The following is a 14,918-nucleotide window of genomic DNA, read 5'->3' as shown; positions in this document are numbered from 1 at the left end:
CTTCCTCTAGCAGCTCATCCCCAAAAGGTTGATTCTTAGGACCCTTTTATATCTTTCCCCTCTCACCCTAAACTTATGACTTTAGCTCTGCCCTCCCTCCCCCCCCATGGAAAATGACTGTCTATTTATCGTATCCATGCCCAAGATTTTATAAACCTCTATAAGGACACCCCTCACCTTTTGACATTCCAGGGAAGACAGCCCCAGCCTCTCCCTATAGCTCAAATCTTCCAACCCTGGCAACATCCTTGTAAATCTTTTCTGAACCCATTCAAGTTTCACAACATCCAACAGGAAGGAGACCAGAATTGCCCACAATATTCCAAAGATGGCCTAACCAATGTCCTGTTCAGCTCCAACATGACCTCCCAACTCCTGTACTCAATGCTCTGACCAATAAAGGAAAGCATACCAAATGCCTTCTTCACTGTCCTATCTACCTGCGACTCTACTTTCAAAGAACTATGAACCTGCACTCCAAGGTCTCTGTTCAGCAACACTTCCGAGGACCTTGTCGTTAAGTGTATAAGTCCTACAAAGATTTGTTTTCACAAAAATGCAGCACCTTACATTTATCTAAATTAAACTCCATTTGCCACCACTCAGCCCATTGGCCCATCTGAACAAGATCCTGTTGTAATCTGAGGTAACCTTCTTTGCTGTCCACTACACCTCCAATTTTGGTGTCATCAGCAAACTTACTAACTATACCTCCTATGTTCATATCCACAAGACAGTAGCACTATGTCTGTTGTAGTGTAGCAACTTTACCATAAATCTCTGTTCTCCATCATATCCTCACCTTTGGGATGCAGCCTTTCCTGCATTTACATATAATCTTTTTATTAGCATCATCCATGAGTGATGAGGAGGAAGAGAGTCCAATATTGGAAGAATGAAGTCCTCTTTCAGTTCGTGCTACATGTTTTGTAACTTTGCCACTGATTTCATCCATCTCTTCCAGTTTGATAATTTCAGTATTGTACTTGATCCAGAGTTGAGCTTCAACCCCTTTCATAACAAGATCCATCGCACTCTTCTCTCCTCCCCCCACCCTTTTCTCCTCCTCCCCCAACCCTTCTCTACCCCCCACTATTCTCTTCTCTTGCCCCCCCCCCCCCCCCCCCACTCTTCTCTCCCAACATTCAAAGGGAAAAGATGTCAAGACCTATGGGGTAATGATGTACAGAGTGGAGTGTTTGTTAGTTATTGCAACGTATTTTGTAAAGGACATTAGTTTTGCTTGTTGTCTGTATAGGGTCTTTATGTGTAGTGTAGCAAACACTGCATTGGACAAACAGGCAGAAAACTAGCCACCAAAGTACATGAACATTAACTAGCCACAAGACGACATGACCCACTCTCACTAGTATCCTTACATATGGATGAGCAGACACCACTTCGACTGGGACAACACATCCATCCTAGGACAAGCCAAACAGAGACATGCACGAGAATTCCTAGAAGCATGGCATTCTACCCAGAACTCTATCAACAAACACATCCACTTGGATTCCATTTACCACCCCCTGAGAAAAACAACAGGAAATGACATCACCCTAGGACTTGCCATCACCTCAGGAAATGACATCACCAACCCAAGGAAACCCAAACAAATAGAAAGCGGTCTATAACACCAGTGCTTCAGCTAGAGGCTCACTGAAGATGTTACTTAGCAAGGTGACAAAACATCTGAAAACAAACCTTCCAGCTCAGCGAGCAAACCTATACCCAGAATAAATGTTAGTTCACACACAATGTTGAGCAAATCAATTCCTAATTAGTTGTGTTTCACCAAAGTCTGAATCAATCTACAGTATAGAAGTTTACAGAAGTCCATGTGGAGTCTTAAGCACGATCGCAATATCCAGTTCATAAAATGAAGAGGTTTCATTGTTTATAGTCTCTTGAATAATGGTCACGAATGACTAAGTAATGACTGCATAATCACATGAGACAATGAACAAGAGACAGGTGATCTGAATCTGAGAATAAATAACACACTCCAAATCTGTGACCAGTATTATTTTAAGCTTATGGGTGCAAATATTTTTAATGAATTACAGCCATTTTAAATAGGCAAATACAGATTTTCTCATGGCCAGTCCCTTTCTGCAACAGTTAGAAGATTTTAAGAGACCATCGATTACTAAGATGTTCTACTGACTTAGCGGGACAGAAGTTCATGGTCTTAGCATTAACAAGACAGCATTTCTGACAGTGGGGAACATGAACCCCTCGGCAGTGGTGGCCCCAGACATGGAGTAGGTGGGTCCTAGCCCCATGGACGGACTTTCAAGTCACATCTAACTGCGACGTTTGTGATTAGTTTTTGAGGTCTCCTATTTTAAGCTCTGCAAACTCAGTCGCCAGCTTCAGTGCCTTGTCCAGGCTGTTGATATTCTTCCCCGTGGCCTGAGCTGACATGTCGTTTCCTCCTCCTCTTCCGTCCAGCTGGTCCAAGATGTGGTTGACCCAGTCACTGGCTTTCAGGCCCCTGCTCACCACCTCCTGAAAAAGTTAGACATAAAAAGGGAGAATCAGTGAAAACTCAGCAACCTGCTGCTTATAAGATGGGCTTTTCACAACGTACGGACCACAGGTTCAGTATCTGATAGACGACAGTGTCATAACAGCTACTGAACAGCCAGAGAAAGCTCTGAAGGCTCCAAAGTTTTTTATTCCTACGGTCTCAGGAAATACATGGATGGGATACAACTGAAATCAGCTCCTTATGATCAATGAAGGTAAAACTCAGCCAGAGACACCGCCCTTGACTGCAGATCAGTGGTTGCTGGGTCATGTATGGTGAAAGGGTTGAGACCAGGTGACGACAGGACTAGTTTTGAATGTGATACCCCCCCTTCGGTGCAACAGTCCAACAAAACGCACTAACAGATCAGGAATAATTCCAAGGATGAAGTGTCAAAGGACACAGAATCATTACTGCCGACAGTTTGCATCTTCAGGTGGAGATTAACAAAATGTCATTGCTCTCGACATGTAGAGACTTAAGCAAGTTCACCTCATTCCTCCAATCCCTACCATTTGTCGCTCCACCATTGGCAGGCATTCCTTCAGCTGCTGTAACACTGCAATGGATGCCCTATACCTCTCTGCACATCGCTTCTTAAAACTGACCCCATTAAATAATGAATATTCATAGGGCTGGGGGGAGAATAAAAACAAATTGCCATCATGAGAGGCAAAATACTGGGGAAAATAATGTGATGGAAGGCCAATAAATCCCTTGATTTTAGAGTGATAGTGGATGCCCTGGCGGTAGTCTTCTAAGAATCCTTCGATTCTGGAAAAGTCCCAAACGATTGGAAAGTTGAAGCTTCTTTTTAAAAAGGGAGACGAGAAAGAAATTAACTTGAAGCTAGTTAGCTTTACGTCTGTCACCAGGAAAATACTGGAATTTATAATTAAGTCAGCACAGCATCTTTAAGAGGAAACCACAGCTGACAAATTTATTAGAATTCTGTCAAGGGGTAACGAGTAGAGTAGATAAAGGTGAACAAGTAGATGTAATGTTTTTGGATTTTCAAAAGGCACATATGTCGACTTAATAAAGATCCCATGGTGCAGCATTGATACATGACTGGCTAACCAAAAGACGATAAAGAGTTGTAGCTAAGGGGGAAATGTTGGGATGTCAACCTGTAAACAGGGCATTGGATAGGCCACTTTGGAATATTGCGTGCAATTCTGGTCTCCTTCCTATTGGAAAGATGTTGTGAAACTTGAAAGGGTTTAGAAAAGATTTATAAGGATGTGGCCAGGGTTGGAAGATTTCAGCTGTAGGGAGAGATTGAACAGGCTGGGGCTGTTTTCCCTGGAGCGTCGGAGGCTGAGGTGTGTCCTTATAGAGGGTTATAAAATCATGAGGGGCGTGCATAGGATAAATAGACAAAGTCTTTTTCCTAGGGTGGGGGAATCCAGATCTATAGGGCATAGGTTTAGGGTGAGAGGGGAAAGATATATAAGAGACCTAAGAAGGGGCAAGGTTTTCTCTCAGATGGTGGTACGTGTGTGAAATGAGCTGCCAGAGGAAGTGGTGGAGGCTGGTACAATTGCAACATTTAACAGGCATTTGGATGGGTATATGAATAGGAAGGGTTTGGAAGGATATGGGCCAAGTGCTGGCAGGTGGGACTAGATTGGGTTGGGATATCTGGTCGGCATGGACAGGTTGGGCCGAAGGGTCTGTTTCTGTGCTGTACCTCTATGACTCTAGTGGCGTGCCAGAAGTTTCAATGCTATATCTTTCCATTACTATTTACAATATACAGAAATAACTTGGATGACAGAAGTGAATGCCCAGTTTGCACATGATGCAAAAATAGACGAGGGGGCAAATACTGAGGATGACAAGAGTCTTCGGAGTGATGTAGATAGATAAAGTTAGTGGGAAAACAAATTGGAAGATGGAATATAGTGAGGGAAAATGCAAGGTTACACACACTGGCAGAAGCTGAATATCATTTAAATGGAAAAAGGTACAGTGCAAAGAGATTTGGGGATTCTCGAGCGCGGGCCACAAAAGGTAGCATCCAAGTCCAAAAGGAAATAAAGGAGGCAAATGGACAGCTGGCCTGTAGTTCAAAGGGGAGTATAAAAGGAATACTGTGAACTGTTTCAATCCTCTTATGTAGGGAAAGATATATTGGCATTAGAGGCAGTCCAGAGAAGGTTTACCTGACTGCTTTCAGGTATGGAGGGACTGTCTCATGGGGAGAGGTTGAGTAGTTTGGTCTTGTACTCATTGGAGTTTAGAAAAAAATGAGAGTTGACCTTATTAAAACATAAAATTCTAAGAGGACTTGACAAGATAAATGCAGATAGGTTGTTTTCCCCTCGTGGGAGAGTCTCGGGCCACAGGGGACAATCTCAGAAAAAGGGGTGATCTATTTAAGTCAGAATGAGGGGGATTTGGTTTTCCCTCTCAACAGGTAGTCAGTCCTCATGAGGACTTCTTTTCCCACAGACTTTTGAGGTTGGGTCACTAAGTACATTCAAGACTAAAATAGACAGGCCTTTATTCAGTAAGAGAATTAAGGTTTATAGGGAATAAAGGGAAGTGGAATTCAATGGTTGAAGACACTCGATGGGCCTAATGGCCTACTTAAGCCCCTGTGTCTTATGGTATTTCTGAGTAAGCCCATGTTACCAATCCTAATATCTCTGTATACAGCTCAGTGTAAACCTTTGTTTGATAATACTCCTGTGTAGCAGCTTTGAATGTTTTATATAGACGCAATTTTTTGGTGCTGTACTTTCCTTTATCCCAACTCAGATCAATACTGACAACTGCACTACTGTTAGGGAGAGGAGGGAAATATCAATATATTGCTTTGACTTTCAGTTCTTTCAATCACTACCTCAGGTAGCTGGACAGCTGCATTCTTTGGGGTGAGCTCAATCAGATCACAAGATGTATAACAAAAACTGACCACAATTTGTTCTCGTAATTCACATTATCAAATCACTTGTCAGTATGAATATTTTGCACGCCTTGATTAGACGCCAGTCTGTCATTACTATGTACAAACGATTTGAACCCCCTTGATTAAATTTCAGTGCTGAAACTCTGAACAGCACATAAATTGTGCGTCGTAACTTTAATTAACAATTGAAAATGTCTGATCCAACATTTTGAAGAAAACTTGTGCAATGAGCAAGTCAGATCCAATCAGTCCCAAGGGATGCTGGCCTTGTGGGTGTGAATTTGTAGCTTTCAAGTAACTATCTTTACCTGGGGCACTTGACACAAGCACGTGATTGTTCCTGCATCACTGTCCACTGCAAACAGCATTGTTGCTGTCTGAGGGGAGCGTGCCTTAAACAGCTTGAGGGCTTCATTCAGCACCTGTTGGGAACAGCACAACACAGAGGTCAGACAAACCACTATCCACTCTCAAATCAAGCAGCAATTAAACACCACTGCGAATACTGTTCAGAATGCTCTCCTCACCTTGGCTGGTGCTCCTGCTTCCATTTCCATGACAACAAGAGGTTGGTTTGGATTAGTATCTATGAACTGCTCCGTCTTCTCCCGTACCTGTCAAAGTAATGAACAAATACAAATAACGATACCTGAAAACACACTGTCCAAATGATGAGAGATAGCGGAGCTGCAAAGGAATCTTTGTGTCCTCGTGCATGAATTGCAACAGGTTAAGATATGTAAATAACGTGGTAAGCTAATGGAATATGATTACAGTAGTTCCCCCCATACCCACAGGGGATACGTTCCAGGGCCTACCGCAGAACGCTGAAACCGTGGATAGGAACGAACCCATTCATTTCGATGGGAAATGTACCATCTCTGCAGCCTCCTGGTCCCTGGTTCTGGAACATTCCCTTTTATATGTTCAGGGCGCATGGTTAAGTGAAACTGCAGTAACTAGACCTGCGGAGACAGGGGCTGCCCTGCAAGAGGAATTAAATACAGAAGTAGGGAGGTTATGCTTCAGTGATACAGGGCACCCTTGATGTGTCCTAGAGTACTCATTTTATTTAAGGAAGAATCATGTTCAAGGGGGCATAGCTTTAAATTAAGGGGGGGTAGGTATAGGACAGATGTTAGGGGTAGGTTCTTTACTCAGCCAGTCGTGAGTTCATGGAATGCCCTGCCAGTAGCAGTGGTGGACTCTCCCTCATTATGGGCATTTAAGCGGGCATTGGATAGGCATATGGAGGATAGTGGGCTAGTGTAGGTTAGGTGGGCTTGGATCGGCGCAACATCGAGGGCCAAAGGGCCTGTACTGCGCTGTATTCTTCTATGTTCTATGTTCTATTAATGCCATGGGAACCATTCCAAGAAGGTTTACCAGACGAATGCTTGGAATGAGTGGGTTGTCTCATGAAAAAATGTTGGACAGGCTAAGCTTGTATCCAATGGAGCTTAGAACAGCAAGAAGTAACCTGACTGAAACACTGAACATCCTGTGGGGGCTTGACAGGGTGGATGTGGAGAGTTGCATCCCTCTTGTGGGGAAATCTTGGGAGTAAGGATCACTGTTTAAAATTCAGAGATTACCCATTTAAAACTAAGAAAAAAATCTGAGTTGAGAATCGATGGAACTTTCTTCCTGAAAAGGTGGTGGAAGCAGAACCCTTGAATATGTTGAAGGCAGGGTTGGTTAGGTTAGACCTCAGCTGGAATATTGTGTATAGTTCTGGGTGCCACATTATGCGAAAATTGAGAGTACGGTAGGGAGCATGCAGAGACTGGTTCCAGCTGTTCAACTTCAGTCACGAGGAAAGATTGGGGAGGTTGGAGCTGTTTCTATCGGAGAGTAGAAGGTCGAGAAGAGATCTGATCGATGTTTTCAAAATCACGAGGTGTCGGGACTCAACGGTTGGAGAGAAATCGTTCCCACTCCGGAACAGAACAAAAACCAAACGGTCAAGATTAGAGTGGCGCTGGAAAGCTCCAGCAGATCAGGCAGCATCTGAAAAGCAGGAAAATCAACGTTTCAGACTCTGATCTCCAGCATCTGCAATACTCACTTTCGCCTGATTAAGAATCATGTTCAAACTCACGAAGGGCCAAGATAGATCAGATGGTCAGAAACTGTACCTGTTCATAATAGGATCAAGAAAGAAAGGGTATAGATTTGGAAGTTTTTGCAAAAATAACTTTGAGAAAAAACATTGAGAATTCCTGAAGAAGGGCTCATGCCCGAAACGTCGATTCTCCTGTTCCTTGGATGCTGCCTGACCTGCTGTGCTTTTCCAGCAACACATTTTCAGCTCTGATCTCCAGAATCCGCAGTCCTCACTTTCTCCTGTGACCCTGATTTGTCAAGCACAGGGATGCAAGGTTATTGGGAATGAAGATTTAAGTGAGATTTGAGAACATTTGTAGCTCAGGTTTAGGTTCTGGATGTAGATTTGCTCACTGAGCTGGAAGGTTCATTTTCAGACGCTTCGTCACCATATCAGATAACATCAGTGAAGATGTTACCTCGTGTGGTGACAAAACATCTGAAAATGAACCTTCCAGCTTAGCGAGCAAACCTACATCTATGAAGATTTGAGGTTCAATTAGATCAGCCATGATCTGTTGAGTGGCAGAGAAAACGTGAAGGGCTGAATAGCCTATTCCTGCTCTTAATCCAATTGTGTGAATGATCAGACTATTGGTACTTCATTATATGAAGGTGATCCTGGCAAATACAGCGACAGATTCAAGCACAAAGACACAGATATTAAAAACTAGGTTCTTTGGAGAATGAAAGGGAGATGAACGAAAAGGAAATTTATAAGTTGGTCTTTATTACTTCTGCCAGCCTTGTGTCATCACTTACATCACCTACTTCCACTTCTTTCTGACCATGCTCTGCCTGAATACCACAGATACACAAATGAACTCTAGCTCATAAAACTCTTCTGCCTGTTTCCTAACTCCCAGCAATTCCTATCCACCCATCGTCCCTGTGTGGTATATTGGTTTCCAGTGAAGCATCTTCATTTTAAAATGCTCATCCTTCGTTTGAAATCAATTCATGGTCCTGTTGCAGCCCTGCAAGATCTATGAAACTCCAGATGGAACCAAGATAGACATGTAATATAACAGCATCCCTATTATCACACTGGGCTACAGTACTGGTGGGGCCAGGTCTGTCAGTGTAACACTGGGCTACAGTACTGGTGGGGCCAGGTCTGTCAGTGTAACACTGGGCTACAGTACTGGTGGGGACAGGTCTGTCAGTGTAACACTGGGCTACAGTACTGGTGGGGACAGGTCTGTCAGTGTAACACTGGGCTACAGTACTGGTGGGGACAGGTCTGTCAGTGTAACACTGGGCTACAGTACTGGTGGGGACAGGTCTGTCAGTGTAACACTGGGCTACAGTACTGGTGGGGACAGGTCTGTCAGTGTAACACTGGGCTACAGTACTGGTGGGGATAGGTCCGTCACTGTATAACACTGGGCTACAATACTGGTGGGGACAGGTCTGTCGCTGCATAACACTGGGGTACAGTACTGGTAGGGATAGTGTCTAACACTGGGGTACAGTGCACACATTGAGTGAGTGGTCCTGAGCAAAGTTCAGGGTTAAAAAGCCAACAAGAGAAGAGGGAGAATGAAAAGGGACTGGCAACTAAAAATCACACAGAATTCCAAAGTCTTCCATAGGCACAAAGGATGATCAGAGGAGAAGCATAGTCAATCAAAGACTGAAAAGGGAATTTTCACATGGAGGTGAGGGCATGGCTGAGGTATTAAATGAATATTATACACGTCTCTTTTCCAAAGCAGCCAATGCTACCCAGGTAATGGTGATAGAGGAAGAAACTCATTCACTAGGAGTGTTCAAAATTGATAATAAGGTGGTATTCGATGAGCTGCTGGTACTTAAAAGAGTTGGCAAGGCAGCTGGACCAGTTATGATGCATTCAATGATATAGAAGTGGGAGAGAGTGAAAATTACAAAGGCACTGGCAACAGTCTTTCAGGGGATTTCAGGACTTGGTGTTGGTGCCAAAGGACTGAGACTTGCAAACAGCATGTCCTTGCAGAAAAACAATGCAAGGAAGTGTTCAGAAATTACAAACCTGTTAGTTTAACAGGTAGGGAGGAAACTTCAGAAGTAAAAGTTCGAGACTGAATTAATAGCCACATGGACAAACGTGGGTTAGCTAGGGAGAACCAGCATGGATTTCTTAAAGGAAAATCACATTTAACCAGCTTGCGACAGCTCTTTGAAGAGGTAACAGAGGTTTGATGAGGGTAACGCTGTGATGTGGTGTACGTAAGCTTTCAAAAAGGACTTGATAAAATGTCATATAACAGACCTTTGGGTATAGTTACAACTCATGGAATATAGGGGACAGCAGCAATGTAGATTAAAGTATTGCCTGAATGATAGGAAACAGAAAGCAATAGTAAACGGAGATCTTTCCGGTTGAAGGAAGGCTTGTTGGGGATTTCCCCAGGAATAGGGATGAGGACCCTTGCTCTCCTTGATTCACAGGACAATTTCAGGGGACAATTTCAGAGACTGCATTATACAAAACTTTGAAGCAATAAACTGAGAGCAGAAGTACAGCAGAGGCAGATTTAATGGTGGCATTTGAGAAGGCATTAGATTGGTGTTTGAATAAAAACAATGTGCAGAATTACAGAAGGATGACACTAAAAACTGGTGCGAATACATCAGTCAATTGCCTTCTTCTGCACCATGACATTGTATGGATTGTAAATTAATCATGTTTAATAATAAGCAGGTGGTGGACATTAACTGGGATTTCACTTAAACAGACACTCACATAAACTGATACGGCCCAGATAAAAGATAAGTGTTAATATGCTTCACAAAACTGCAAAACCACTAAAGACTGCCTCCAGTACTATCCTTCATCTCATGGCTTTCCATGACAGACCATTCAGTAAAAACTTATGAAGAGAAACATCAGAGCTTCCATAAAAAGAACATTCAGTGTCGTTTCTCGATGAAGGTTTGGGAGTGATTCAGTAAATATTATTCAAGAGAGGGATTAGCTCCTACACCATCATGGATTTGATCACTCACCTTCTTCAGCATGTCAGCTTTACTGGCTCTATCCAGATTATCCATAAACTTCTTTAGTGACTTCAGCTTGTCCCTCAGCTCATCCTTGTGCCACTGTGGAATGACTGCAGCACTAATCATCTGAAATTAAACAGACACAAGGAAAATCCTCGTGAAATTACATGCTGTTGTAAAGGACCCTCAAATCATTCTACTGCGTTATCTCTACGCTCTTTCTCCTCTCCACCTCCTCCAGCTCTCCGTGCCTTTCAGATCGCAGCAATCCTCCAGTTCTGTGCTGCTGCGTCACCCTTTTAAACTCTCCAACTCAGTGAGCTGTTTTCAGCTTCCGTGGCCCTCATACTCTCTGTAAATACCTCCACCACACACACACACTCCCTTTATAGATGCTCCTTAAAACATACCTCTTTCAACAAACCTTCAAACTTCTGACCCAGTTTAGCTTTGCTTAGCTTGGTTTCAGAAATGTTTCTTTAAAATCTGGTACACTGTTGTTAAGTGCTTCAGAACAGTTTTTTTAAGTTAAAGGTTGTTGTTGGCAGGGCTATTCCATTATGCACTTTAAGAAAACCTTCAGCAATTCTCTGGAGTACATTTGAGCTAATGGATGACAGTACCAGACACTAGAAACCACCCCTCCATTACACCCACTGAAATTCTTCAGATTATTGCAGCAGACCCTTCATTGATATTGGTGTGACAGGGGAATCCTGCCTCATTCTCAAACACACACAGAGTTTCTCAAGCATTGCTATTCCCTCTCATTGAGCTAAGGGGAGCAGAGGCCTTCCTTAGCCGCCTGACCCATCTTCTGTTTACATGGCTCAGTGCTCTCCTGTACTTACCCACTGAGCTACTCACAAACCTACAGTGAAATTTGATTTATCCCTCATTAACTTTTAACTGTCCAGTTCAAGCTTTTCCTCCATGTCAGTCAGAGGTAAAAAGGTAGGCGTTCTCTGATGGGGGTGTCTAATATCAGATTACAAATGGGCCAAAACTGATCAGAGTTGAGTGTCTTGAAACCAAAGCTGTCACAATCCACGTTCCCAGTCGGAAACACCATTCTTTGGCCTCCAGTTCCCTTACTCCATTCCCTGGATACCCAACCGAAATCAGCCTGACAGTGTTGTAACCTCAGCGTCATTCTGAATACTGAACTGTACTTCAATTCCCTACCATCAATCTGCTGCTAAAGTCCACATCAAAACATTACCCATCAGCAACCCTACATCACCCACTCAATTACCCACACCCCTCCCATGCTGCCTTCAATTTCACTTTTCTAAAAGATCTCCTGACTCCATCCCCAAGTTCAACTCTGTGTAACTTTTAACTCAGACTATTCCTTATCCTGTCCTAAGTCTTATATCTCGCTCTTTGTCAACCTCAACTAATTTTGTCATGGGAAATGGAGTTCCCTCACTTCCATCCCCAAATCTCTGCAATGTCTTCCAGCTCAGTAGCTCAGTGGTTAACACTGCTGCCCCACAGCACCAGGGATCTGGGTTCAATTCCACCCTCGGATGACCGTCTATGTGGAGCTTGCGCATTCACCCATTGTCTGTGTGGATTCCTTCCAGATGCTCCAGTTGCCTCCCACAGTCAGGTTAGGTGGATGGGGCATGCTAAATTGCCGGTACTGTTCAGGGACGTGTAGTCTGGACGGATTAGCCATGGGAAATGCAGGATTAAGGGGACTGGGCCGGGGTGGAATACTCTTCAGAGAGTCAGTGCTGACCCAATGGGTCAAATGGCCTGCTTTCACACATTAGGGATTCTAAGGTTCTTATGCCCCCTGCTCTTCCAATTCATCCTGCATTTAACTCTGACAACTTCTCCAGCCTGCTATATTACCCCCACAAACCTTTTCAAGTCTCTCCTTTAACCCATCACTTTGAATCTTTGGATTTCTGTCACACTCTCTCTCTCTCCTATCTCATCTATAAAATGTTGTTAGGACCTTTTGCTCTGAAACAGTACTTTCCTAATTAGATGTTTCGATAATCCTTCTTCCAGAGGTCATTCTCAGGCCTTTCATCCTTGCCCCACTCCACTTGATCCAATTTACTTTATATTACTATCAGGGCCCTCTCCTTTGCGTTATTTTACTCCAGTCTAATCTTTGTTTATTCCATCATTCCTTGGTCTAGTGGTTTTGTTTCAAGCTGCAGGCTGAGGCTTGGCAGCTTTAAGGTAATATTATCTCAACAATGCTGCAATTCACAACCAAGTCCCAGAAAAAAAATTAAAAAGGAACATGAGTGAGGCCAATAATCCAATGACAGTCACAGAAACGTAGGAAGATTCATCCAACTCCATAAAGACACCACCACTTCTCTCTCAATGATACCATTCTAAATAACTCCAGGGATTCCACCGCTGCTAGCCAATCCAGAGGCCTAGTCCTGAAGCAGCACTCACTCGTTCACATATAATTTGTAAAATTTATTTGTGACTCTATCAGCCTTTAGAATATATTAAGTTATAGAGTATGCATAATTCTCGATTATGTATTTCTCGTTTACCTCTGTGAGATCTGCAATCTCTTTCTGGATCTCTTTACTGGGAGCTGTCTGGATTTGGACCTTCGATTCTAGTTGAACAAGAAAATTCTGTAGAGTATCTGCCTTTCTTAGTGCCTAAAAAAAAAAGACAATGGCATTCAAGTCACATTCAAGGCGTGCAATATTCGTCGTACATCCAAGTACAGCTCCACTGACTGGCATCAACCTAAGATGTGCAAACACAGCCACAAACTAAAATGTGTGGGAGAAAGGAGGAGGAAGAGACAGGACATTAGCATGTGATAAATGCACAAAAGGAAATTCTCCAAAAGACTCAGTGAGCATGTAAGAATGCCAGGACGTAAGCTAGCAAGCAGAAAACCTGAATGAAACGGGAGCACTCTTGGAATGTCTGCAAAAGATGCAAGCAGCATGGATTGAGAGGAGGAGTGTGTACTGGAGACAACACGTATAAAGATGAATGAGCATGTAAATTAAATACCACTGGAGACAAAGAACAGCAGGAGAAACAGTAGTTATGAGAAATTCTAAAAGTGCACAACAAACAGTGCAACACATATGACACACAAAAGAGATGTAAAGTCTGGTTGTTTTTTTCGAGAGACTCGTGCCTTCATCAATGTTTTTTAAAGGTCAATAATTATCCTTCTTTTTATATACATGTCGGTGTACTATACCTTTAAGAAAGCTAAAAGCTAGTAGAACTACCTGACAGCACCAAGTGTTCTGAAAAAAAAATATAATGTAACATTTGGTCGAACAATTCAATTAGCTGGTTGCCTGAGACAAAAACAAATTCAAATTTGGCCAATCAATTTAAATTATATCCCAAAAAGTACCAAATTCCAATCGTTTGAATTGACTATATTGACAATCTTAAAAACCAATGACACAATCCAATGCTTTGGGGGTATAAGACTAGTGAAAACTGAACAGTTGGGAGGAGAACTGCTAAGCCACCAGCATATAAAGACTGCCTGAAAAATAGCTCTCTAAAAGGTACCTTTATCACTCTAAGCTGTGAAGCAGAATCCCCAGGAAGAAGACAGGAATACAGAGAAAAACCGAAAGCTACCTGGTTTTGAGATATGATTCGGATATGATTCTTCAATGTATAATTTCAGTTACATCACACTGCAAATTTTTGCTATAAATTCTGTGTTACGATCGAGCCCTCCACAATCACCTGATGAAGGAACATCGCTCCGAAAGCTAGTGTGCTTCCAATTAAACCTGTTGGACTATAACCTGGTGTTGTGTGATTTTTAACTTTGGTTTTGAGATAAGAAGTTTTGTTTTGTAAATCTTAATTGGGTGTTTCATTGGACCAGTATTGTACAGGGGAAAGTAAAAGATAGGTTAGAGAAAGGAGTTGTAAATAGTTGTTATTTAATTATTCTGTTATATTTTAAGAAATAAAGTCATTAATTTTTACTTTAAATAGTTCTTGGCCTCTTGAAGTTTTACAGATTATCTTTTATCATGGGATAAATCTTTTCTGTGTTGCTGGTTTAAATTAAGCAGGAGGGTTTACACTGTGTTGGAACACCCTCCTCAGACCGTTGACCATCATGAGCTACAGCTTTACGAGGATCAGCAGCACACGAGTACTTTGCCCAAAGGCCATTCCTTCTGTCCAAGTTTAGACAATGAGTGTGAATATGTAATCCAGCCATCCCAGGCATTACCTCATAGCTGAATGGCACCCAGGAAAGTCCATTTTCAGCAGAGATCACTGGTCAGTGACAAGAATCAGGAACCTTGGCTGAATTGTCTTCTCAGTAACCCAGAGAGCTGTTTATAGATCCTATTCTCTCCTTCAAGGTGAGAGCTTCAGGCGATT

At 42.7% G+C, this 14,918-nt stretch overlaps 1 protein-coding gene across 2 annotated transcripts in view; it reads right to left on the bottom strand.

The window, feature by feature from the left end:
* Positions 1-2,023: 2,023 nt before the first annotated feature.
* aars1 (alanyl-tRNA synthetase 1) overlaps positions 2,024-14,918 on the bottom strand; it is a 50,997-nt gene continuing 38,102 nt past the window's right edge. For both annotated transcript variants that reach the window (XM_043707357.2, XM_043707358.2), the window contains exons 17-21: positions 13,076-13,189; positions 10,548-10,667; positions 5,978-6,064; positions 5,759-5,872; positions 2,024-2,511 (exon numbers count right to left, since the gene is read on the bottom strand). In XM_043707357.2, the coding sequence (XP_043563292.2) occupies positions 2,326-2,511; positions 5,759-5,872; positions 5,978-6,064; positions 10,548-10,667; positions 13,076-13,189 (621 nt within the window). In that variant the 3' untranslated portion in view covers positions 2,024-2,325. The remainder of the gene's footprint in view (positions 2,512-5,758; positions 5,873-5,977; positions 6,065-10,547; positions 10,668-13,075; positions 13,190-14,918) is intronic.

This window comes from Chiloscyllium plagiosum, unplaced genomic scaffold (assembly GCF_037043375.1).
Source record: "Chiloscyllium plagiosum isolate Xiang-an unplaced genomic scaffold, Cpla_swu_hap1 HiC_scaffold_17, whole genome shotgun sequence".
Taxonomy (NCBI): domain Eukaryota; kingdom Metazoa; phylum Chordata; class Chondrichthyes; order Orectolobiformes; family Hemiscylliidae; genus Chiloscyllium; species Chiloscyllium plagiosum.
The sequence above is the reverse complement of the archived record's forward strand: the minus strand, read 5'-3'. Positions and strand labels throughout refer to the sequence as shown.